The sequence below is a fragment of the Phacochoerus africanus genome, chromosome 12 (genome assembly GCF_016906955.1).
Source record: "Phacochoerus africanus isolate WHEZ1 chromosome 12, ROS_Pafr_v1, whole genome shotgun sequence".
Taxonomy (NCBI): Eukaryota; Metazoa; Chordata; class Mammalia; order Artiodactyla; family Suidae; genus Phacochoerus; species Phacochoerus africanus.
In genome coordinates, this window is record NC_062555.1 from 6,499,103 (window position 1) to 6,525,098 (window position 25,996).

Below are 25,996 nucleotides of genomic sequence, written 5' to 3' on the forward strand. Positions count from 1 at the left end.
TTAAGCTAAACCCACCGTCTCCTTTTGGTTTTCTGTTAGCAGCGTAGGGAGATTTTACTAAGAAATCCCTTTCTGTTGTTTCTCCCGCCCCAGTTCCCGCTCCGGTTTGGAATGTGGTGACCTCTGTGTACCCTCACATCTTTGCTCTCTCAGCCGATTTTTCTCTGCCGTTCCGTATGCCCGTAATCTTTTTTTCCCAAGTTTTGCTCCTTGCTAGGCAGCAGGTAAAGTGTCAGCACCAGTGCTTCACTCGGTACCTAAAGCTTGGATTCAGATGCCGTTTCCATCTTCTATGACCACGATGGGAATTTCAGGTCCTAGATAGGGAAGGATATTTTGAGGCAGTGGGATCTTGTGATTTTCTTCAGATGACACCCTCTTCTGTCTTTGAAGAAAGCATCATACACCTCTTTTCTGTCATCAGCCTTCCCAAATGGGTAAAAAGCCCTTCGTGGTTGATGAAGCTGTGGTGCGACTGATAAATTATAAATAGGAAAGTGTTCATCTCAGCCAAGATGCTTGACTCTGAACTGTGTAAATCTCTGGGGGTATCTTCTTTTGGAGAAGATAAGGTTTTATTTTTTATGAGGCAACAATGAAGGCAGGCTTATCTTGTACATCTCCAGAATTTGAAAATGTGTATCTAAGAAGGGAAAAACTTACAAATATATCCAGGTTCTGCTCTCAGAAATCTAACAGTATGTTCCTGATGTATTAATGTGGAACTACTCGGGCTAAAACAGCTGTCATGTAAAAATGTGTTAATATGAATATATTCTTGTAGCTACTGGACACATATCATCAATCCTTTCTTGTGAGAAAATGAGGTATATCACTGTTTTTAAACAACCCTAAGAAAAGCGAACAGGATTTAAAATACTAAGTGAAAATGAGCCGAAAACTATTTTAACTGTCAGTTGCAGGAAACACATACGTCTGTGTAGAATTCTTGAAAAGGTGTAAATTCTTGGTTCTAAGGAAAAAATTTTGTAACTCTGTCATGGTTAAACATGAAAAAAATAGTTCCTTATCCACTTCCCATGAAAACACCAATTTTCGGAGGCATTGCTTTTCAGAATGAGCCCAGGCTTAAAGAACGTGAGGAAGGGAGTTCCCGTCGTGGCTCAGTGGTTAACGAATCTGACTAGGAACCATGAGGTTGTGGGTTCAATCCTTGGCCTTGCTCAGTGGGTTGACGATCCAGCATTGCCGTGAGCTGTGGTGTAGGTTGCAGACGTGGCTCGGATCCCATGTTGCTGTGGCTCTGGTGTAGGCCGGTGGCTACAGCTCTGATTCGACCCCAAGCCTGGGAACCTCCATGTGCTGTGGGAGCGGCCCAAGAAATGGCAAAAAGACAAAAAAAAAAAAAAAAGGTGAGGAAGCCGTGAGTGATGGATGTGATGAAACATGCTGGGCAGGGCTCCCTCCCTCCATCGGCAAGTCCCCTTTCTTTCTTTCACGGATGAGGAGACTGAGGCCTGTGGGCACTCGAGGTACCAAGACATCAGGCGAGCAGCGAGGCGCTGATGCAGTTGCTTTCTGTCTCAGTCTAAAGAGTGCTGTTTCCTGTTTCCCTACCATGCAGACGGGAGCTGGTCAGAGGGACCGAGTGTGCAAGATAAAGTCAGCACATCAGCAAAAGTGGAATTCTGGGCTTATCCTGTATTGGAGGACAAAGGGAAGCATTAGCAGTAAAGATGCTGATTATTCTGTTTATTAGTTACATCAGTGTTTGGCGGACTTAGTACAGTTTGAGCGAGAAGAGCTCAAGGAGAGTTGAAACAAGGTGCATCAACACTGTGCAGGAATGACCTTTTTGAGTTGCTGAAATATTCGCATTTGCTGATGGACTGAGATAAGGAGGCTATTTGAAACATGAAGAAGCAGTTGTTGTTTTTTTCTTCTGGCTTATTGTGCCTGGGGATCATTATCAAATTTCCTTATACCGCTATCCTTATATTGGTATTTTGAAAAGAAATAAATTAAATTCAGTAGATTAGATTAAATTGGACTACTGTGGTACAACACCTGGGGCAAGTAACTAGAATTCCAAGTAATCAACTATATGCTGCTTCTTTTTTTTTTTTAGGGTTGTACTCACAGCATGTGGGGATTCCCAGGCTAGGGGTCTAGTTGGAGCTGTAGCTTCTGACCTGTGCCACAGCCACAGCAACTTGGGAACTGAGCTGAATCTACAACCTACACCACAGCTCACAGCAATATCAGATCCTTAACCCACTGAGCAAGGCCAGGGATCGAACCTGCAACCTCATGGTTCCTAGACAGATTCGTTTTCACTGTGCCACGATGGGAACTTCTCAACTATATGCTTCTTAACAAAAAATACTCTCTTGCACAGCCAATTCCCTTTCTCAGAAATGAATCCATAACTGTTAATACTGTTGACAATAAATCTGTGTTTAATGAGAACAATTCCAGTTAATATTTATTTTCATGTGATACAGCTTAGCTTTCTATAAAATAGAAATAGTCATGCTGTTTCAGTCAAATTTGAGGCCTGAGAAACAGTCTTCATAGGAAAACTAAAAATCTTGAACAAAAATTTCTTACAGCTAATTCTTTGGAAAAATTAATATTAAATATTTTAGGTATCTTATTCTTTGTCAAGCATAGACCATCCATTCCAGTGGAACATTTATCTTGTGCAATGTGCCAAACAAAACAAATGAAACAAACAGATGGGAGTTCTTTTCTCTGGAATCTTCTAACCAATTCTAAGAAGCTTCTATGAAAGGACAGTTAAAAAACGTTACTAGAAAAATAACTTTATCATGTCTTTGAAAAAATCGCCTATGTATAAAGGTTTTGGTTTATATTTGGATTTATTGATTATTTGGGCCATGGTGGACTCATATTGTAAGAAAAAAAAATCTTACAATGTAGGAACCAAATTTTCTATCCTCTAGCAATATAGGTATAGAAATAAATGAAGAAATTCATACACGTGAATAGCTGAGACTCATTCAGAGTTTTTCCTGCGTAGTAGATATATGCAGTATAGAACTTCAGGTGTGAACATAATAGTAGGAAAATTTTACAGGTAAGATATCCTCCAAGAGCACAGCTTTTAATGTTGTTCAAGATATAATTCAATTGATTGTACTTTGAGTGCCAAGTTTGTCTACTCATTAAAGTTTTTACGAGCAGTCTAAAGAAGACATTTGCGCTAGAGATACAGCTCATACAGCAACAATTTTTAAAGAACTGATCTAGGCATTAGGACAGCAAAATTTCATTAGTAAGAAAATATCCATTAGTTGATTTCTCCAGTAAACGCTTCGTAATATTGCTGTCATGAAGGGCGATGCTTTTCCTTATATACTAAGCGAGCTATGTAGGTCTGCCATCACTGAGTTATTTATGTGGTAAGAATTCTAGGGCCACCCCTTTGGGGATCTGTTTCTCTTTGAGAACTAGAAATCACTTTGTAGTTTGATTTCTTCTATTCCATTCCTACTCTATGTCTGATTTGATGGGGGGTTTTAAATATTAAAAGGACAAGGTCAGTACTTTCAATATACCATCTTCAGTTCAAACTAGTGAGTGGTCGTCAAGAATTGTGGTTGGGCTGAATAGTCTTCAGAAGTTTCTGGTACATTTCTGACTTCAGAAACCTGGGATAGGAATCCCTTTCCATGTGCATATACACTATTTTTTGGGCCTCCTCAAAACATGTGGGAGTGGGTTCTCGAATATTCTTGATGATGGTTTCCCTTGTTGAGCTGTCGATGTTAATCTGAAAAGTGAAATCACAGGTCGAGCGTCAGGAGGCATTAAGTGGAGAGGAAAAGAGAAAGGAAAGGTCTAATTTATTCTCCCCTCTCCTTTTCAGTAGAGTAGGGTAATTTGGTTTGCAGTTTCCTTGGTATCTTAAACGTCATATAAGAGATAAACTGCTTGCTTTAAAAAAAAAAAAAATCCAACTCCACGTCCCAGACTAAGAAACAGACACAAAACACGAGGCCCAAGACCAGAGACGTCGCAGAAACCACTGCTTACTTAGGTGGATGCGAGCGGTCTGTGAGTGGAGCCTCGAGCTTATGAGATGGAAACCTCTTTTAAAGCAAAGGGAAGTTGGTGCTATTTTAAAGCTTATCTTCCTGCACAGTCCTGAATGTTGATTTAACCTAATGTGCCCTGAAATGGGAAGGAAGTGAAGAGAAGTGGAAAAACAGAGGAGAGAAGTGGTTATTTCAGGAAACCAGGTATTTTCCAGACAAGAGTTTGAGGAACAAATCGATACGCTGGGGCTCTCCAGAGGGCCAGGACTCTCCTAAACCATCCGCTACCTCCTGACAACTTCCTTGGCCGTCCTCTCTCCACCTGGAGGAGGCTCGGGATGTCTGCCTCGTGCAGGACCCTTTATTTTCTTTCTGCAGTTGTAGGTGATGGGCAGTGATGTCAGCGTGCATGTTTGCTGGGTTTGCTGGCTGACACTAAGGTGAGCAGGGCGCTGTGGCGATGGCACCGACCTAGCCCAGGGCCGCTGGGGAAGCCAGCACGCCTGTGGTACCTGCAGGTCCTTGCAGCCACGTCCGTTCTTCTTACAAGGACCTCTACTGTTTAACTTTCCTGGGAATTAAGATACTTTAAGGAGGAGAGCCTTTGGAGCCAGACAAGCCTAGCCTTCCCACGTCACTGCTGTGTGACACTAAAGAAGTTAAAGTGACTTCTCAGAGTCCCGGGTGTCTTATCTGCACAATGCAGTCAGCAACACCGACTCCAGGGCGTTAGTGGAGATACCGGATGGAGGTGCCGGTGCGTGTGTGTGGCTGACAGATCTTAACACCCACTCGGGGTGGTATTGCTTTCCATTCCCATCCCTGTGAGGCTGTTACCTCTCTAGGGGACTCCGGCTGGATGTAAATCTTATACAGCTTCTTTGCCCTAGACGTCCTGCTCCAGCGCGAGGCGATCTTCTTGTAGGTTTCACATGCCATCCAGAATTTAATATTCTCATCGCTGTGCTCCATTTTTAAGTATGCTGCATAGACTACTGGGCCATCTAAAGGCAAAAGAAAAATGCAGTTATTTTTAATGGGTCAAAATCACTAAAAGTCTGAATACTTTTTTTTTTTTTTTTTAGGGCTGCACCCGCAGCATTTGGAAGTTCCCAGGACAGGGGTTGAATCAGAGCTATAGTTGCCGGCCATAGTCACAGACACAGCAATGCGGGATCTGAGCCACGTCTGCGATCTGCACCACAGCTCACAGCATTGCTGGATCCTTTAACCCCCTGAGCAAGGCCAGGGATCGAACCCGCTTCCTCATGGATACTAGTCAGTTTCGGCACTGCTGAGCTGCAACAGGAACTCCCCGAACACACTTTAGTACAGTTTAAAATGAAAGCCTGAATCAAATCTTCCAAATTATTTTTTGTCCTGTTCTTTTTTTAAAATTTATCTTTTATTAGGGTATAGTTGATTTACAGTGTCGAGTCAATCTCTGCTGTCCAGCATAGTGACCCAGTCATACACATGTATACATTGTTTTTCTCATACTCTCTTCCAACATGTGCTATCCTAAGATCATATTATTAGCAAGTGAATATCACATCATCACACACACATACTCCGAACACTGTCCCTGGATCTATACATCTGAAGCGTGTGTCTTGACAACACCAATCAGGGGTGGGGTTATCCTTTCATTCCTTTATTCTGAGATACCCAGAGCAAAATGCCCACTCGGGTGGGGGGTCTAGGTGAGGGTAGGTCACAAAGAGCCAGCAGCAGGATGATCACGAAACTGACATGACAAATCTAAGACTGCAAAGAAACTGGAGGGTAAGGGCGAAGTTTAGAATCTAAACAGGCAGGTCAGGGTCGAAAGAAAATGCTGCAAACCATGTAGAAGGGATGCCTCCTGTTGTACAGCCCAGGCTGTTTCTCAGGGTCCCACTGGAATGGGAGAACATGGAAAATGAAGAATTCGACACATGAGATGGGGGAAGGGCATGTATACAGAGGAAACGTAGGAAAGGCTGTGGGTTAGATATTTCTACCCAACGGGGGAATACATTTTACCGTAAACCTAAAACAAGCAGTTAGCTTTAAGATGTGCCTCGCCTTGTGACAGGCACAGAAATCTGAGGTCACAGACTACAGAGGTAGCCGTTTTTTGGTTCCTGCTAGAGAAAGAGCTGAGTGGGTAGGCACGGCAAAAAGCAAAACAAGTCAAAACAAAAAGCCCTTTCTGGCTTAACAAGTAAATTTGGAAGCCAGTAATCTGCAGTGTGTATTGATAGAAAGAGTTCTATTTAAGAAAATAAAAAGCAATTCGAAATACTTCGTATTTAGAGACATTCTGACTGCTTCGTTAGGAACAGGAAATAAAGATCCAAAAATAAAGAACCGAGTTATGAAACAGGAAGAAAAATGAGGTACCGGATAAAATCTGCAGATCCTGGAATGAGAGTTAGGTACCAGGTTGCGTGGACAGGTTCAGCGGATGGGTGGGTGGCATAAGGGAGAGGATGTGGAAAGCAGTATTAGATGGATGCCATGTTACAGTATTTTGAATTTGTGTTGATGTTTATGCTTAGCTCAACTATATAGCAAAATGTTTAGGGGTTCTTATTCTAGAATCTGCCTGCATCAGTATCTGCCTTCTTTAACGTCCCTCTTGACTGAGTGGAGGAGAGATCCTTTGGGAGCCAATTGGCTCAACAGTTCCCAACATAACCCAAATCCTCTGCTGATGAAGCCATCCATGCACTGTGACATATGCTTTTATGCAAGTCCTTAGTGTGGTAGATGGTGGTATTATGCTCATTTATTCCCGCACTTCTTTTAGGAGGACTAGACTTTCATGTCCCATTCACATCAGCCTTGCTCATTGGCCTTGTGTCAGCCAATGAAATTCATGGAAAGAGCCATCTGAAATTCATGCACAGGCAGGTGGTCCTGCCACTGCTCCTTCCCCCACCATGGAAAGGATGCATTCTGGAAGAACTGCTCCTTTAGCCTGAAGGCCAGAATGAATGCCTAGGGCAGAGCTACAGCTGACCCCAGTCGTTGTGTAGCATGAACAAGGACTGTCCCTTTCTTCGTGTAAATTAGCGAGACTCTAAGGCCTTGTGTTACTGTGTCATAACTCTACTGATAGCCGACCTGGACCACTTGAACCTGTCTGTTATTTCTGATATGACTCAGGTGTGTACAACAAGTAGATTTCACATGATTGGTGTGTTTCCCAAAATTTTGTCTTCTTTGGGTTATTCTTTTTTTTTTTTTTTTTTGCCTGGTATGTTACATTTTTAATTTTTTTTGGGTCTTTTTGGTTTTTTAGGGCCACACCTGTGGCATATGTAGGTTCCCAGGCTAGGGGTTGAATTGGAGCTGTAGCTACTGGCCTATGCCACAGCCACAGCAATGCGGGATCAGAGCCTCATCTGCAACCTACACCACAGCTCATGGCAACACTGGGCCCTTAACCCACTGAGTGAGGCCAGGGATCAAACCTGCATTCTCATGGATGCTAGTCGGGTTCGATAACTGCTAAGCCACGATAGGAACTCCAAATTTTGTTTTTTATAAGCTTTTTAAAAAAATTAAACTATAGTTGATTTACAGTGTTGTGCCAATTTCTGCTGTACAGCATAGTGGCCCAGTCATACACACACACGCACACACATACACACACACACAATGCTTTTCTCATACTGTCTTCCATCATGTTCCATCCCAAGAGATTAGATATAGTTCCTTGTGCTGTGCAGTAGGACCTCAGAGGCCCATTTTTATGTTACCCAAGTAAGGAGCTGAAAATACATTTGTACAAAAGTGTTCCAGGAATCTGAGCAATTATAAAGTTAGAACTGAACTGCTCAGTTTCGAATTTCTATTGACTCATACAACAAGGGGATGACAAGGTGGGAAAGCCTTTTCCACATCAGGCGATGCAGCCCAGTGTGGCTCATTCTTAAGTTTTAAATGATGATCCTGCCTGAGCACTATGCTCAAGAGACCATGATTCTGCTCGGGCAGAGTGACGCAGACAAACAGAATTGCTCCTTAGGGGAGAAGATGGAAGGAGCGAGTTTCTGTCCTACACAGTGTAGGCTTTTTCCTTGAAGAATGCAAGGGGTGCCTTTGGGACTCCCTGGCGTGTTCTTTTAAGCTAATCAATGAAATAGGTTTTTCTGTGACACACAAGGTGACACAGGCTGGTATCTCAATGCAGAAAGGAAAGGGACATTCCTCTTGTCAGAGTCAGAACAGCAGTCCATCTATTCCAGGATGGTTTTCTGCAATTTTTTGGAGACTCTTCATACCTGTTATAACATTGCTTTCAGAAAGATGTCATTATTTTTCGATAGTAACAGCAGCATTGAAGTGTCCACTTACTCCATTCTTTCCAGTCCGATTGGATAAAAGCAGTGACTCGTAATTGTTTAAATTGTTATTGTCAACATATTTGTGCCAAAGTGTTTTCTCTTTCTTCCAGGTCATTTCTTTTCTTTCTGTGACTTTCAAATCTTTTGTCCATTTTTCTTTTGCATTGTTAGTGTTTTCTTGATTTTCCAGGTCTCTTTATATATTAAAGACACTATAGCATTATCTTCTCTTTTCCTTTGACATGTTATTTTTGTTTATAAGTTTGGGGATATTCATAAACCATCCAGTCTGAAAAAGCCTGCATTCATCTATCTGATCTGCTTTCGGTCTTTCCTGCACTTTTATTCGACAAAAGTCTCTAAAGCAAAAACCTGGCCATGATCCTTTATGTATAACTTTTCTACCTTTTCAACCTTTCCTGCTGGTCAAAGCCTGCCCTCTCAGCAGTGGCTGCAGGACGCATGAGGATACAGCCTCTACCTTGGCAGGCTCATCCTCTGTCACCCCTGAGCTCTGTCCTGATTTGAGCCTTGCTGCTCCTGGCCGAGTAGCGTGTTCCCCCTCTGCCACTGGATATGCAGTTTCTCCTGTGGCGCGGGCTCTCTGCTCTGACCTAAGACTCAGCTTTGGTATCCCAGTTTCTAAAAAACATCTCTCTGAACCCCCCCCCCCCCCCCCCCGGCAGGTTAGGTAAGTGCTTCCCGTCAGTCAAGTCTGCACTTAGGGTCGTTATCACTCTGTCTCACTCTGTGTCGCAGGCTGCTGTGTTTCTTGGTGTACTTCTCTTTCTCCTGCACTCGCCCGCGAGCCCTTTGACAAGGGATGGCGGTTCCTTCCTCTTCCTCTGCTCTGTGCTGCCCTCTGCCTGACACACAGCACGTTCCAGCGAGAAATGTTTGTCAGTCCAGGCTTTGGGATCCTCATGCTTCTCCATTTTAAAGCGACTCTGCCTAGGTTCTAACGAGCGAAGAGGCAGAGGCTCTCATTATTCAGCAGCCAGGGAGCACCCAGGACCCGAGGAGTATACCTGGCACATTGTTCCTTTTTGGTGTCTTGAGAGGGAGACAGAAAACATACTAACTGAACCGCGAGGTCTAGGAAAGGCCAGGTGTTGGGGTTTTCTTGTCTTCCCTGCACGGTGAGGATGTGCAGGCGAAGGTAAGACAAAAGTACCAGGCGGAGGGGCCGAGGCGCCGCAGCATCAGGAATCCGCGGGCTGGCGAGGGAACCGTGGCGACAGCGGTGTTGCCGCTGAGGAGGAAGGATGGGCAGAAGCCGCCAATCCGCAGGGAGCCGTCCCGAATCTCGCAGGTGGAGCCCCGAGGGAAGGGCGCCGCTTCTGGAACCCGGACTCACGGGGTGGGGGTGCGGGTGGGGGGAGCACCATCCCTCCGTCCCACGTTCAGTGTCGGCTCTGCACCGTGCAGCTTCGACTTCGTGAGCGTGGGACCGCCTCCCGGCCTCCAGCACCAGGATGTTAAGCCTGGCCTGTCCACGGCTGTCTGCAGTGATTGCGGTCATTGGGAGAGGGAGGGCAGCATTCAGCGAGGTAAAGACCATTTCAGCCACAATTAAGATGGACGCAGACTCGGGGCTTCAGAACACATGCCCATCCAGAAGGGCTCAACCCTGTGTCCGTTCTTGTGTTTGTGTGGAGAGAACAGAACAGGCAGTGAAAGTGGGCAACTGTACTTTCTCACTTGGAATCATCACCAGTGATTTTTTTTTTTTTTGGTCTTTTTAGGGCCACAATCTCAGCATATGGAAGTTCCCAGGCTAGGTGTTGAATTGGATCTGCAGCCGCTGGTCTATACCACAGCCACAGCAACACTGGATCTGAGCAGCATCTTTGACCTATACCACATATCAGGGCAATGCCAGATCTGTAACCCACTGAGCAATGCCGGGGATTAAACCCGCATCCTCATGGATACTAGTCAGATTCCTTACTGCTGAGCCACAGCAGGAACACCGTTGCTGCAGATTCTAAATGGGTACCCATCATTACCCCGCCATCCTACCATTCTTCCCCACGGCACGGCTCTCCAGTTCTCCAGAAATGGTTTCCCGTCTCTCTCCTTTTAAGGTGCTGACTCATCAGCTCCTCAGCTCGCTGCTGATGACCTTGCCTCAAATTTAGAGCACAGAGTTAATCCGGGGGGAGAGCCCCTCCTCTTCCCTGCACCAGTCAACCTCCCCTCCACTGGTGCCTGCCCTTCAGAAGCCCGGCTGAGAGGGAAGGATCCCAGTTCCCTTTGGGGTTGGCCAGACAATTATTTTGCAGCTCCCAAAATAATTGTGCTTCCTCTGTCGCTTTGCATTTCTCCTCAGCTCTTCGAATGGTCCCCATTCTGTTCTGCATCATCCTCTCTTCCTCTCTCGTGGCTGCCATCCTCTGCAAACATGCTGCTTTCTTTCCCCAAACCAGTGACACCTGCGGACTCTTTATGCCAGCATGGACCTCATCGACGCCTGCTTCCTGGCTCTGTGCTTTTCTCTGCTCAATGTCACAGCAATGCCTGTGTGACTAATGCCCTCTCTGACCTGTCTTGCTCCCTCTTCTCCGATGCATCTCCACCACACCCCCAGGCTCCCCTCGTCAAGCACCATTGGCTTCCATGTTGCCACAACCCGGGGCACTGTTCCTTCCACATCTTGCCTGACTTCTCAGCAGCCTTAGACACGGGGCACAGCCCCCTTCCTGAAACGCTCTCTTCTTTGTCTTCCGTGAGGCTGTGCGCTCTGGTCACGCTTTGCTCACCTGATGCCCTTTTTCCATCTCCTTCACCAACTCCTCCTCTTCCATGGACTTGGAAATATTTGTGTGCCCTTAGACTCCTGTCTGGATCTCTGCCAGCCTCTCTGAACTCTCCCTCTCAGGGATCTCATCGCCCTGTGGCTTTGACTGGCCATCCTTAGGCTAATTACCTCTGGTTTCATCTTCCCTCCTGAGCTCCAGTCCCACCTGGTTTATCGCAATAGCCTTCTGGCTGAACTCGCTGCTTCTTTTCTTCAGAGGGGGCTTTTCTTTATTTTTTACTGAAGTATAGGTGGCTTAGACTATTATATTAGTTTCAGGGGTACAACATAGTAATTCGGTATTTCTACAGATTATCCTCCGTATAGAGTTATTATAATTATTATAATTATTTCATTATTATAAAATATAGGCTACATTCCCTGTGCCTGACATTGCATCTTTGGATCTTACTTATTTTATTACCTCGTGGTTTGTACCTATTAATCCCCCCCTTTCTTTTGTGCACCCCCGCACACACCAGAGGGTATTTTTAAAAGCGCATGAATGCTGGTTGCTCCACAGTTTAAGATCATCCACTTGATCTGTAAGGGCCTGTGCTCCTCTCATGCTGAATTTCTTTCGGTTATTTGAGGACAGTAACCTCTCATGCCTCAGGCCCTTTTGAACACAGTTTTCCTCTTGTTCAGGCCACTCTGCCCTCAGGCCTCAATGCTACTAGCTACTCTTCGCCATTCAGGTCTTTGCTAAAAATTTACACCTCCTGACAGTTTGTCTCCAGTCATCCCATTGAATGGCCCTCCTGCTGCAGGCTTTCTTTGTCCAATGGCCTGGCTTTGTTTTCTTTCAAAGCACTTAAGACTTTCTGGAATTTACCCCTTCATTAGCTTGCCTGTTTGTCTCTCTCGTCCCTCTAGAGGGAGCACGTGAGCTGAGCACAGTGACCCTCTAGGCCCCTCTTGCTGCGCTGGCCTGGCTGGGAAGGTGGGTCAGGCACAGGGGAGGCCTGATGACTCCTCCAAGGGCATTCGTTGCCGCTTTAAACTTATTTGTATTTATATTAAAGATACCTTACTCAAATATTAGTGGGCAAACTCCATCCTCATCTTTTGAGATTTGGCGAATAAATAGATGTCTGAGCCTTCTGCATTTCCCCCCCCCCCCACCCCACGGCATTATTGTCCGACAATTTAATTAAAATAAAATTAAAAAAAATGGGAGTTCCCGTCGTGGCGCAGCGGTTAAAGAATCCGACTAGGAACCATGACGTTGCGGGTTCGGTCCCTGCGCTTGCTCAGTGGGTTGACAATCCGGCGTTGCCGTGAGCTGCTCGGATCCCGCATTGCTGTGGCTCTGGCGTAGGCCGGTGGCTACAGCTCCGATTCGACCCCTAGCCTGGGAACCTCCATATGCCGCGGGAGCGGCCCAAGAAATTGCAAAAAGACAAAAAAAAAGTTGATCACACAGTTTTGATTTTAATCTTTTCTGGTCTTGACGTTTTCAGTTTGAAAAGCCCTCAGGTTTTAGGTGATTGTTGGTTCCCCGGTCATTTCAAATGCACATTTCTTTCTTCCTTTTGTCTTTTTAGGGCCTCACCCGCAGCATATGGAGCTTCCCAGGCTAGGAGTCCAATTGGAGCTGTAGTCACTGGCCTACACCACGGCCACAGCAACGCCAGATCCGAGCTGCGTCTGTGACCCACAGCACAGCTCAGGGCAATGCCGGATCCTTAACCCACTGAGGGAGGCCAGGGACCAAACCTGCATCCTCATGCTTATGAGTCAGATGCATTTCCTCTGAGCCACAACGGGAACGCCCTCAAGTGCACATGTCTGAATCTCTTTGATCTCTACTAGGTTTAGCCATCAGCAGTGCCCACAGGATTTTCTTTCCATTTTTCATCTTGGTGATGCCTCACACGTTAATGACATTTTTGGGTGCAATGAATGATATTTTAGGTCAATTTCATTCAAGGAAATATCTTCGCTAAGACTCAGGTATTTTTTGGGGGAGGTGACTGATAGCTCAAACTTTTCTTGATCCATCTAAGACGTTATTACTACTTTTATGTCCATTTGAAAATAATTTATTTTTTTTTCCCTAAACACTTGGATGTTTGGAAAGTGTGACGGACTTTTGATCATCTGTGGACTTGGAACTTCTGCCAGATGCTCTCTGTGGAATTCACCGTGGAGAGATTTTCATAAGAACACCTTGCACATCAAGTCCGGAGGAGTCCTTCACACTCCCTGTCTTCTTTGAAAAAAACCCACCCATTTATCTTTACTGTACTTAACTTCTTCTAAAACCAGTTTCTATCTTTAAAATACATAGTCAGACCTCTTTATCATTTTACAACGATCGGAGTGATTTGAGTCCCAGCTCAAAATTTGCCCCTTGTGAGACTCTTTCCCCTGGAAGGTTCTGAAGTCCACGTTCTCAGGAACAGTCTTTTTCTCTGTGCGGAGGCATCTGTATATCTTAGCTGGAGGAGGCCTTAGACCCCTGAACTTGGCTAATGTAAACACGCTCTATTTGCTGGCATAATGTTGTATTCTTAGTTTTGTCTTTCTGATTGCATGTCCCAGAGAGTGATTTATTTTATCACCTTTTTATTATGTGATTCTTGAATTTTTACATGAATTTCACAGTAGTCCAATTTCTGGTAAGAGTCTTACCCTGTTGTTTTTTTTTAAGAAAGAGCCGTATGCTTTTTTCCTGTCCTCGTCTCTTCTGTGGGATTTCCTTATTCTCATGACGCTAGACCTCTAAGTTGCTATTTCTAGCCAAGAGCCCACTTGACAATTTTTTCCGAGGACTTAGCTCGATTCACTTTGTTTATGAGGCTTCCAGAACTGGTACAGAAACTCTTACATAACACGGCTTGGTGTTTTGACCTTTTCTTACTAATATTTGTCTTGCATCTATTCCCTGAACATTTACCGCATGCCCATTAGGTGCAAAGCACGTCTTCATCGTCCGGGAGGGAAGATGAGAGGTGAATGAGCAATGAACTGTGCTCTTAGGGATTTACAACCTAGTGATAAAGTGGCTGTGGAAAAAGCCCAGTACACGAAATAGCTATAATTAGAAGCAGAATAAATGATGATAGTGATAAACAAAAGAGAGAGAAAAAAATATTTCCGAGAGGTTTCCAAGAGGAAAAGGTGGAACTTGAGTTTTACTTTTAAGGATGGACAAGAGTAGGCAGAGGAGACAGAGAGGACTCTGTGCAAAAGCCTGGACCAGTGGAGTCCTGGCTGTCGAGGATGGAGCAGTAGACACATCGGCAGAAGAGAATGGCATGTGAAGGGTCAGAGATGGAAATACGTGGTGGAAGGTCTGTTGGGTTAGGGACTAGAGTCCTGAAACCCAAGTTAGAGATCTTGGACTTTCTGGTAGGCATCAGAGAAAAAGGAATGATATTCACGACAAGCCCTGTATTACGAAGAAAAACAACGCTTAGTTATTGTGCACCTGACCTAGATGAGGCATCGATCTAGGCGGCTCGTATCTAACCTGCACAACAATGCTGAAAGGATAGATGGTATTATCCCATTTTGCAAATGAAGACTCTGAAACTCCAAGAGGGAGAACCATCTGGCAACGCTGCAAAGTATGCATCACTGGGGGGTTGGGACGGACACCTGGGTCAGTCAACACAGCTGACTGAACGTACCCTTTTGTCTCTTCCTCCTATGCCAATGTCCTAACGTTGACCAAAAAGATACATTTAAAAAAATGTGAAATCAGTCTGGCAAAATGGATCACAAACTTTGAGGTCCACCCAAAAAGTAAGAGGCCAGGGCGGTTGCATCAAAGAAAGCAAGTGAGGCCTTAAATGCTCATCAGAAAGGGAGTTGTTCGTGCCTTGAGAAGTAAGAATAAATTGACTCTTGCCTGAGGCGGGAGTGCAGGTGGTGACCCGAGCTGGAGGTGGATCCCAGCTCGCGAGGGGCAGGGAGGACAAGCCAGAGTGGCTGGTGAAGATGTGTCAGGAGGCATAGCTGGGGACCTACCCCTGCTGTTGCTGCCCAGGCTTGGGGTCAGGAAGAGAGAGAGAGTGCCCAGGAACATGGCCAGCCCAGGGGGACAGGAGGAGCCCTGTCCGCAGTAACCCCTGGCACCCCACTAATTTCCACCCTGAGCCCCTCAGCCAATGCCCCTTCCATGGTCAGTAGGAGGAAACAGATGAAACCTTCACGGAGAGGCTGAGGAGCATCTCAAATAAAAAGAGGCACATAAGGAGTTCCCGTCGTGGTGCAGTGGTTAAAGAATCCGACTAGGAACCATGACGTTGCGGGTTCGGTCCCTGCCCTTGCTCAGTGGGTTGAGGATCCGGCGTTGCCGTGAGCTGTGGTGTAGGTTGCAGACGCGGCTTGGATCCCGAGTTGCTGTGGCTCTGGCGTAGGCCGGTGGCTACAGCTCCGATTCAACCCCTAGCCTGGGAACCTCCATATGCCGTGGGAGCAGCCCAAGAAATGGCAAAAAGACAAAAAGCCAAAAAAAAAAAAGTCAATTTATTCTTACTTCTCCAGGCACTAACAACAGCAAATGGTTATTTTATTTTATTTTTTTTAGTTGTAACTGTAGCAAGCTACAGTGAGGCAGTGTATTTCATTATGTGTTACTATGTAAGCATATTTTCCAAGGTATTTTACGTATATACTTGCGAAGAATAAATATTCACAGTGACTAATCCTGTTTTCATTAATACCGAAGGAAATAATAGTGGTTGACACAACAAAGCGTTTTCGGGTTTCTGTTTTGATTGCGGCAGCTGCCACTTGGAGGGTGTGGGCAAAGCAGCCGCCTTCCTCAGCGGGTGCCCGCCTTCTCCTCAAAGAGTAAAACTGACGCGCTAGTAAGGAATGACGTGGGTGCCATACTCACATTTTGTAGCCATCAACTTTTCAAAAGACTGGGCCCACTGCAGTACTTCCTCCAAGGTAAGGCTGTGAAAAGAAACGAAGCATGCTCATGGCACTGACACAGTCTCAAGGTTTTGCCAAATGAGATAGAAATACGCTATTTTGAAACTAATGCCAAAACATAGTTATTCTCTCTCTGTGCATAGGTTGGGATGGAAATTTATCTCCCAGGGATCTTTTAATGCTTTATTTTTACTTTCTGCCTAGTTAAAATTATTAAAAAATAATGACGGTAGAACAATCTGAAAATATGATAAAATAAATTTAGAAAGTAGAACAATCTGAAAATATGATAAAATAAATTTAGAAAGATAATCCTATAATCTTTATAATCCCAAATTGCCATTGTTAATATTTTGATGTGCATCGTTTTAGTGTTTTGGTTGTGTGCATATTTGTACGCCTTTAACCAGAAAGTAATCATTCTGTGTGTGGGGGGGTGTATACATACGGAGTTTATATATACATTCGTACGCACATATATTTGCCCTTGTAATAAGCTTTTTGTCATCTTCACAGTTGTCTAATGACCTCTAACACGATAAATGATTAACTGTAAATTTGTCATCATAGTCACCATCATTTAAAGTGACTATGGAGTCTTCCACGGTTTATATAGTTATTTTCACTGAGTGACTTGATCATGTCCAAATTTTTCACCATTAAAACCAGACATAGCCTGGTCGTGACTGAGGCTTGCCATGCCCACAGTGAGGGCAATTCTTAGGACCATAACAGAAGCAGAGTGGGTGCTTTTTAAAAGGGTTATACATTGCTTGCTGTTGCCACTGGCAATGTGTTTGCCCATTTACCTGTTGGAATCTTAGGGTTTATCCACAAAGCCTACTGGCATGCGTTCATACAATACGGTTAATAACTATTATGAATAAATATATTCTTGGTCAGTTATTCGCTCTGTTATTTTTACATGGAGGGTTTTCATTTTTATGCCTGTGAATAATGAGTCAAGTTGCATTTGACCTAAACGATATGAAGAAAGCTATTCACTGAAAAATCTCTGTGAAATATCCTGGCTTCAAGATTTTATTTCTGTCCATTTTGTTGGACTTGTTGAGGTGAATGGGTTAAGTGACTGTTCGTACGTAGGATCATTTTATTTCCCTTCTTTAAAATGCTCAGTGCAGGAGTTCTGTCATGGCTCATGGGTTAACGAACCTGACTAGCATCCATGAGGACGTGGGTTCTGGGTTCCATCCCTGGCCTCGCTCAGTGGGTTAAGGATCTGGTGTTGCCATGAACTGTGGTGTGGGTCACAGACACAGTTTGGATCCCACGTTGCTGTGGCTGTGGCATAGGCCATGGCTCTAGCTCCGATTCAACCCCTAGCCTGGGAACTTCCATATGCTATGGGTGTGGCCCTAAAAAGACCAAAAAAATATATATATATATACTCAGTGCATTCATTGCCATTCATTTTATGATACATTCTTAATTTTCCTGGTTTCCATAACTCCATCTAATCAAAGGCAGCTCTAGATACAAGCAAACACTGCCCACTGGCTAGTACCTGGTATAGTGGGTTCAGTACTCAGTGTTGAGGGAACAGCCATCAGCATTAGCACATACTTAACACAATGACAGAAGATTAGTTAAAGAGGTTAAAAAATAACCTGGGACATGGAAACATATTGGGAGTCCTAAAAAGGTCAAGCATCCTTTGTTTTCTCAAATTCAGATGGCTCTTGCTGGTTTTAGATGGACTCTTTGCATCAGCACTGAGGCTTAACAGTGTCCTGCCGTTGAGATTGCTTTCAACAAACATTTCCATGAAATGGTGTCTGACTCACTGTCCTTTCTCTTATTAGAACTTTAGAAACAGAAACCTAAAATAGCCTTTTCAGTTCAGGGAGATGAGAAGCACTTGGCAAAGGGGAAGACTGCAGACCTAACTATCCCACCAGCCACCGTCACGGAGGAAAGAGTAAAATTCAACAGTATATGAATGGAGATCCCATCACTGCCTTGGCTTAGCTCAAAGTTTGGTGCTGGTCACTTTGGCAAAGGAATTCCTTTACGTCTACGATTCATGAGATTTGTGGAGATATAGCACGAATGGGGTAGTTACGGTTGGAGGTAAAGACGTGAAGTAAAATTTAGTTTTGGTTTAATCCCATTTAATCCCATTTTTGCTTGTAATTTTTTTGAGTATTTTACCAATTGCAGGCTGTCCCACAGCTACCATTTTCCCTCATCAACATCATTCTAAACACCTCTGTCCCCTCATCCACTGGCTTTTCTCCAAACAGTCTCCACTTCCGCATCCCCTCCATTCTTCTGGACACAGAGCAGGTACCAAACAGGTGGGTGCTTCCTGAGACGTCGCCACGTTGCAGAGGGAGGACCCAGGAGTGTTTGAGGTCTGACAGTCCTGGGCTCTAATTCTAGTACTGGGCTTAATCGCTTTTTGTCTTACTTAAAAATCTCTAAGCTTCAGGGAGTTCCTGTCGTGGCTCAGTGGTTAATGAATCCAACTAGGAACCATGAGGTTGCAGGTTCAGTCCCTGGCCTTGCTCAGTGGGTTAAGGATCCAGCATTGCCATGAGCTGTGGTGTAGGTCACAGACGCAGCTAGGATCCCGAGTTGCTGTGGCTGTGGTGTAGGCCAGCGGCTACAGGTCCGATTACACCCCTAGCCCGGGAACCTCCATATGCCATGGGAGCAGCCCTAGAAAAGGCAAAAAGACAAAAAAAAAAATCTCTAAGCTTCGGTTTTACAATTCATAAAAGGGGGATAATAATAGCTACCTCACCATGTGATTTTGAAAATGTCGTTACGTCACGAATACCAGTCTCTTATCAAAGGACTGTGTTATCTCCTGGTTTGCCCAGAATGTGAATCTCTCTCCATGGCCTTCGACCTCCCCGACGGTGGGTGTACAGGCGGGGGAGAGAGGAAGGCAGGTGTTGACAGTGGTGCCCTTTGGGGGTGATCAGCAGAAGAGAAGGAAGCGTTTCCCAGTCTAGCCAGTTTCGTCTCTTGTTCACAGGCGCCTGTGCCTTTCCGCAGCCTCACTGATCCGTCCAAATGCCCAGCTTTGGGTCTTCCTGTCTCCCCCCCTCCGGGAGCTCCCGTCCTCCCCACACACGGCAGCTGGTAAGCATCTTTGGACATGTTTTTGCTCGAGGACCGGAGCGTGCTTCCCAGGAGCTCCGACGGCAGAAGGAGCAGGTGACCAGAACCGAGGTCTCCAGGCAGAGGAGGTCAGGCTCTCTGGTTAAGCGAACAGGGATCCTCTACCTGGGAGTTCTTTGAGGGGGACAAAACCCATCAGATGGCTTCTTACCCTCCCCGGGGATGACACTTGGCATTTTAATATAATCACAGGTACCAGCTAAAGGCTTCGTGTTGAGTTAAGGGACGACCTGGGAGCTTGAGGAGCACGTGGTTCCCCACCAGTCTCACCTTTTCCTGCCTGGGCCAAGGGGCCTGGCACTTTGTAGCTGGAGGGTTTGAACCATGTACAGATTTTGGATTGAAGAATCTCACTTTAATACATAAAGTTTTAACAGTAGAATACTTTTAAAAAATCTAAGAATATTTGTTCACACCAGACTCTAAAAATATGAAACTTGCTGAATTCTCAGGTGTAAACCATGGATGATGAGACTGGAACCTTAGCCTAGTCGGCGATTGCCCTTCTGGTGGAATTCCTCATGGGTAAATGCCTATTTTTCTTTCTGAGCAAAATACCTTGAGGCAGCAATGGAATAAGCGTACACCTATTTATCACTGATAAAGATGCATTAGAATGGAAATAGAATGTCAGTGCTACTTACTTGGAAGGGGGCCTCTTAGATACAGCTCTGCACATCTTACAAATCCAACAATTCCGCCTGTTCATTTTTTCTAAAGAAATGCAGCATATATTGAGTATAATTCAGTCATTTAAAATGATTATACGTTAGAGTCAATTTCCAAAGAACACAGAGAGGTATGAGTCATAGAAAAAAATAAAGGTGAATTCTTGAAATTAATGAAATACGAAACCACGGGTGGGGATGGGGGGAGGGAAGAGAATGAAGGGACTCATCTCATGAATATTTATAGGCACATAGATGCTTTGAGTTGTGACTTTAGAACCCCTGCGGCCTACCTAGTCTAGTAATGGCTCTACAATACACAGCTCTCTGAAATAGATCTTTCCACGTAGGGCCTCCTGACAAGAAATGTGCCAACCTCTGCGCCCTCCGTTTTGGGATAACTTATTTTTAGAAAGATCTCTCCATATACTGAACAAGAATGTGGCCTCTCTGTAATTAACCAAATAACGTAGTCTAAGTAGCCAAACAAAAAATAAGCCTTTTTTAAGGGTGAATTCCGAATGGAGGGCGCCTTACCTGGCTGTCCCCGTTCTGGAGGGTTTACCTTGGACTTGAGCATTCAGGTGGAGTTTGGTTAGCTCCAGGCTTTGGCCAGCAATGTAGGTCATAGAGGATTTTTAACTTTGCCCTTTGAGAAAACAACGCAAACATGTGTTAAAAATAATTACATCCACACTTTATGATGAGATCCGGAAATACTGTTTTGCCAAGGATTTCGTCACACTTATCCACAAGGAGGTATTAAGGGTAAACAGTGAGTTTTATATCAGTCTTGATAGATGCGCTAGAAACCTCTGCTGAAGGCGTGTTGCGTGCCACGCTCTGGCCACCAGGGGTCTCCATAGATCCCGGCTTTCCTCTCCCCACCCTCGCTCACCAGCTGTGAACGTTCACGCGGTGGAGACTTTGAGGCAGGAAGTACCAGGGCCCACGAGGGCACAGGAGGACCACTTCACCACACCTGGGGTGGTGAGAGAGGGCATCCCAGAAAAGCAGTAGCTGAGCTGGAAACTCCAGGATGTGCAGGAACGTGCCGCGTGCAGGAGGGAAGCTGCGGGGCCAAGGCAGGAGGCAGCAGTCAAGTCCTAGAGGAGGAGGTGAAAGGTGTGTGGCCCCTACATGAATCCAGACGGTGGCGAGGAGGGAGCTCAGAGGAAGAGGCGTCAGAGTGCTCCTTGCAGCAAGAGCGAGGTGGCGATGACGTTGGAAGAGTAGGCAGAAGCCGGGCGCCCTAGGCCTTCCACACCGTCGGTTTCATGGTAAGAAGCTGAAGAGGCCTTAGCTGGTTTTGAAATGCAGAACAGACGTGTTTGCATGTGGACGTGACTTCGCAGTAAAACGGCCGCGAGGGTGTCAGAGTGGAGTTAAGGGGACCAGCTAGGAGGTGACTGCAGGAGCCCTGGGGAGGGGCGTGACGGGCTTAGCTGAGCAGGGTGGCAGCAGACATGGTGGGAAGGGTGTCGGTCTTTAGATACTTTGGAGGAGGAGCCGTCCGACCGTGTGTGCGCATTGGGTGACGGGGGCAGAGGAAACAAGTGCCGGGAAGACAACCTCAAACACGGGCAGTGTTCATAGTACACACGAGAGACGCCGGAAGAAAAGCGGGTCCGGGAGACCGCAGAGCCCGAGAAAAGCGGGTGGCTCCAGCCGCAGCAGCCGAGTGCGCACGTGTTTAAGCGAGAGACTGAGAAAGAGGAGCCCGCAGGCGGGAAAACGGAGGAAGGTATCGCAGAAGCCCAGGGCGGAGTGATCCGAAAGGAAGAGTGGCCAAGGGAGCGTTAGAAGCTGGGAAGCGATTGAGCGAGCAAAGGGCTGCGAAGCTCCGTCGGGTTTGTGAAGGGAAGGTCGTCAGTGACCCTGGGGGGTGGCTTCAGTGGAGGGCGGAGCGGAAACCAGACGGAAGCGAAGCAGAGTCAATGCAGCGCCGGACGGAGGTGCGGCTGCGCCGTCAGGCGAGGGGCACGTTCTGTCAATAGCAGTGCGATGAAAAGAAGTCTTTTTCTAGAAGGGTAGAGCTGCTGGAGATGATCAGCACGGAAATCCCGGAGGCTGAGAAAACTGTTAGAGTGACTGACTCGCCCGAACTGGTCCCACGTGCACCCGGACCCTGCAGTTCACGTGGCTACGAGTCTGCATCTCACTTTCCTAATTTCCTTTTCTCTAAAATGGACCTGGAAATATTAGAAAATGCATGTAGGCGAGACCTTTCTGTTCCCGTTAATCTGATCTTCCTTCAACGTCTCGCCCTCAGTCATTCAGGAACTATTTCCTAAGCTCTTCTGTATGTACAGGAAACGCACATTCTGTCTGACTGCATTCCTTCCTCTTTTTAAATTTGCGCTGACCCCGTAAGCCGTTCCAGCTGATCTTATCCATTCTTCCCTGCGTCAGCAGGCTCCCTGCAGCTCCTCCTGCCTTCATGTGTGTGTGTGCTTGTGTTCCTATTTTTCTCTTGTTCACCTACTGTGTCAGTAGTTTAGGTCCCAGCTTTGTCCTTAGCTGGGTCCGCTGCAGAGGTTTAGACACGTTTGGCACGTCTGTCATGTCGAAGGGGTGAGGCTGCTAAGAAGGATTTGTTCGGCCAGAAGAGCTGGGGCAAGCTCGCGTGCCAGAGGCGAGGGGACCCGAGGACAGCCTGGCCAGAGCTTCTGCCCACAAGTTTGTGCAGTCGCTCCGGAGACAGGTGCCTGGTCTGGAGGAGAAGGACTGAGACCCACCCACACTTCCCTTTCCAGGCTGTGGCCCGTGGGTGGGGCTTCATCCGTGTGCTGGAAAGGCTGCTTTTTTAAATTCCAGCAAAAGCCAGTAGCAGCCCTGTGCTCAGCCCTCGGATGGATTTAGAGGGAAGTTCTCTGGCCTCAGTGGCTCATTAGTTAGATGACAATGGAAAGGAGTGGAATATAATTATAAATGTATATATAGTATAATGATATATAATGTACAATATAAATTGTACTCTATATAAAATATACGCAAGTATATCAACATGTTCTTTATATCTCTGCCTGAACTGCTTCTACTACATACATACACTGAAGTGTTACATTCAGACGTGACTTGATATTTATGTATCAGTAGTTGTTTATATGTCGTCCAGGGTGCTGTCAGACACTCACAAATGTACTAAGTTATGGAATGCTCACAGAATATAATGACATAAAAAGCATCAACCACAAGTTCCCATCGTGGCTCAGGGGTTAACGAATCCGACTAGGAACCATGAGGTTGCAGGTTCGATCCCTGGCCTTGCTCAGTGGGTTAAGGATCCGGCGTTGCCGTGACCTGTGGTGTAGGTCGAAGATGGGGCTTGGATCCCACATTGCTGTGGCTCTGGCGTGGGCCGGTGGCTATAGCTCCAATTAGACCCCTAGCCTGGGAACCTCCATGTGCCATGGGTGTGGCTCTAAAAGACAAAAGGCAAAAAATAAATAAATAAAAGCATCCACCACTAAAGAGAATACTTAGTGACCAAGTTATGTACAAGATGTATTCCCTCTAGAAAAACAAGATCATGAAACAGGAGTGTACGAAGTTTTCTGGTTTTCTAGTGCATTAAGAACTGGAACTTGCTGGATGCAGTCCCAGTGCCCGCTTAGAAGATTCCTGGGGCTGCGTGGGTGCTTGCACGCATGCACTCCCTCCTTCGCCTACTTAGGGATCCGTTATCCCTGTGCCCTATCACTTGGAACCACTGATGCCTTCTACGTTGAACCCAAGAGAGAAACGCACATGTGTTTAACCCAGCCTCTGCCCAGAGACCAAACAGAGTGGCCCCTGCGTGTATTACTTCTTCCAGCTGACCCTGCTCAGATGATGCTAAAGGCATGTGTAAGGCATGCGTAAGGCTTAACAAGGAGACAGAAGGCAATTTCAAATGAATTCTGGAAGGTGGAAAGCAGACAAAGTGATAGAAGTAAAAATTCTCATACCTCTACCCTGAGAAAAGGTAGTCTGTGGAATGTCCTCTGACAACGTGAAGAAAGTATCATTCGGAGTGCGAGGGCAGAGGACGTCCCAAATCACTCGTGGTTTAAAAAGAAGTCTCTGCAGTCCTGCGTGCAACAGTGTCTATCACGCAGCGCTGCATCCACATCTACGGCCTGATAAACTAAGGCAGAGCGGCAGGGTGAAATGCTTTCCTGTTTATAGTCGTGGACTCTTAGGAAATACTTTTGGTGATTCCAAAAGGAGTAAATTCTAAAACAAACAAAAAAAAATGTAAGGTGTAGGTCTTCACAAGAATTTGATTAAACTATCTTATTGATAAACCTATAGTTAAATCCAGTTAAGAACGTTTGCAGCTAAATTATACGTTTCAATTTAGAGCACACATGGTCATTTCCTGGTAAGAATAAGAATGAACCTCAGCAATTACATAGAACTGCAAGTCTCTTTTGGCAGAAAGCATTCCCTGTGACAGGATGACTTGAACTGAGAGGCTATGGAATTAACTTAAATTGGAGAAACTCACCAAGCGTCCCATCAACGATAATCATTTTTTTCTCATGTTGGTGGTATGAGATGTGGAAAAATTCCGTTGACCTAAAAATAAAATAATGGCAAAAGCAAACAAGAACAACAAAAAGTATTGTGTGCTTCCTGGAGAATGCACATTTGGGAAAGATCCCGGTAAAAACTTTGCCTTACATTTTAAGTAAATATTTTGTTCACTTTGTTAAGTGTTAGAATATAGTTATCCCCATTTTGATTAACTCATTTAATAAGAATTTTGTAATTTCCATGCATTGATATTATAAAAATCCCTATGCCTTTTATTTGCATTTTCCTTTGCTTTTAAAAGATATTTTACCTTATTTAATGTTATGCATTAATTTACCTCTCTTTTTTATTTTTCAATATCCTCTTGGTAAAACAAACATGCACTTTTAATATCTAAGCATAGAATATTTAGAACAATATTTAGAACAATATCAGGTTTCTGTATAATTTTGCCACCAATGTTTTTTCCTCATTATTTTATTTTTATCTGTATAATTTTGCCACCAATGTTTTTTCCTCATTATTTTATTTTTATTTTTATAGTTGATTTATATTTCCTAGTCATTTTAAAGAAAGAATACATTTTATGTATGGACTCTAATTCTTAGAGCGGTTATAAATGCATTAGTTATTAATTGAGTTATATGTATATCATGCCCGGAATAAAATCAAGTTTCCTTTATCATTTAAATGAAATCTTCCTCAAAATGATATGAAAATAAATTTTCTTAAATTGAGCCTTTTAATGTCATATTGAAACATTTTTAGTATCCTGATAGGCCATCGATCAGGATAATATTCATATATAATGCCTGCATTTAAATGTGTTTATTTTATAAAGAAGTATGTCACATAAGATTTAGGAAAACCTGGAACAGCTTTTTAGTTTAGTGAGCTTTTGTTTGCCATAGCACACAAAATTCTTGCCCTTTAAAATACAAGTAATTTGTGGGTAGTCGTATTTAGGCATAACATTAAAGAATGAAGACATTGTGTAAAATCAAGTTAGTGCTTCATAGAAATCTTCTAACAGCACAGACTGTAAGTCGAGTAAATGAGGGAACTCATCATTTAGTCATGCATGGTTTTTGGAAACAATTCTAAAATACCTGCCTTTTTACCCTCTCCTTATCTAAACATATGCACACATGCGTCCACATGAAACACATTAAACCAAAGACCTCATTTTACTTTAAAGCTGTAATATTTCCTCTGCTGCTCATTTTAGAAGCTTCATTTATACACGAGTGACTGTCAGTTTTTTATTTTAAGATTGGAAAGCCTAGGCCACGCAGCCGTAGGAGTTTACTAGTTTGTTTTTTGTTTTCCTTCGAAGAACCTGCTAACCTTTCTGCTGTTGAAATAAACACCCACTATTCATTTATATCAAGCTAGCCTTATTGCATTCATCAACCGTTTTATAATAAGAGTCTCATACTTACAAGTGTATGCTATAGAGGGGTCCACCATGCTAAATTTTATTTCCTCCCAGTGTGATCCTTTTGAAATCAGGTTCCGAAATTTTCTGAGACATCCAGCATTTTTTTTTTTCCTGGCGTAAAAGAACTTTACTGTCTCTGTAATTACCTCCAATAGCAGGCTGGC

General features: G+C 44.8%; 1 protein-coding gene across 1 annotated transcript; it reads right to left on the bottom strand.

Moving 5' to 3' along the window:
* Positions 1–1,698: 1,698 nt before the first annotated feature.
* RGS13 (regulator of G protein signaling 13) lies at positions 1,699–25,996 on the bottom strand. Its single transcript, XM_047755348.1, has 8 exons — positions 25,834–25,996; positions 24,363–24,433; positions 23,821–24,088; positions 20,408–20,519; positions 19,847–19,916; positions 16,012–16,073; positions 4,860–5,026; positions 1,699–3,757 (listed from the first exon to the last, which is right to left on the bottom strand). Exons 4-8 carry the CDS (start codon positions 20,448–20,450, stop codon positions 3,572–3,574), a joined length of 528 nt encoding a protein of 175 aa, XP_047611304.1. The 5' UTR covers positions 20,451–20,519; positions 23,821–24,088; positions 24,363–24,433; positions 25,834–25,996; the 3' UTR covers positions 1,699–3,571.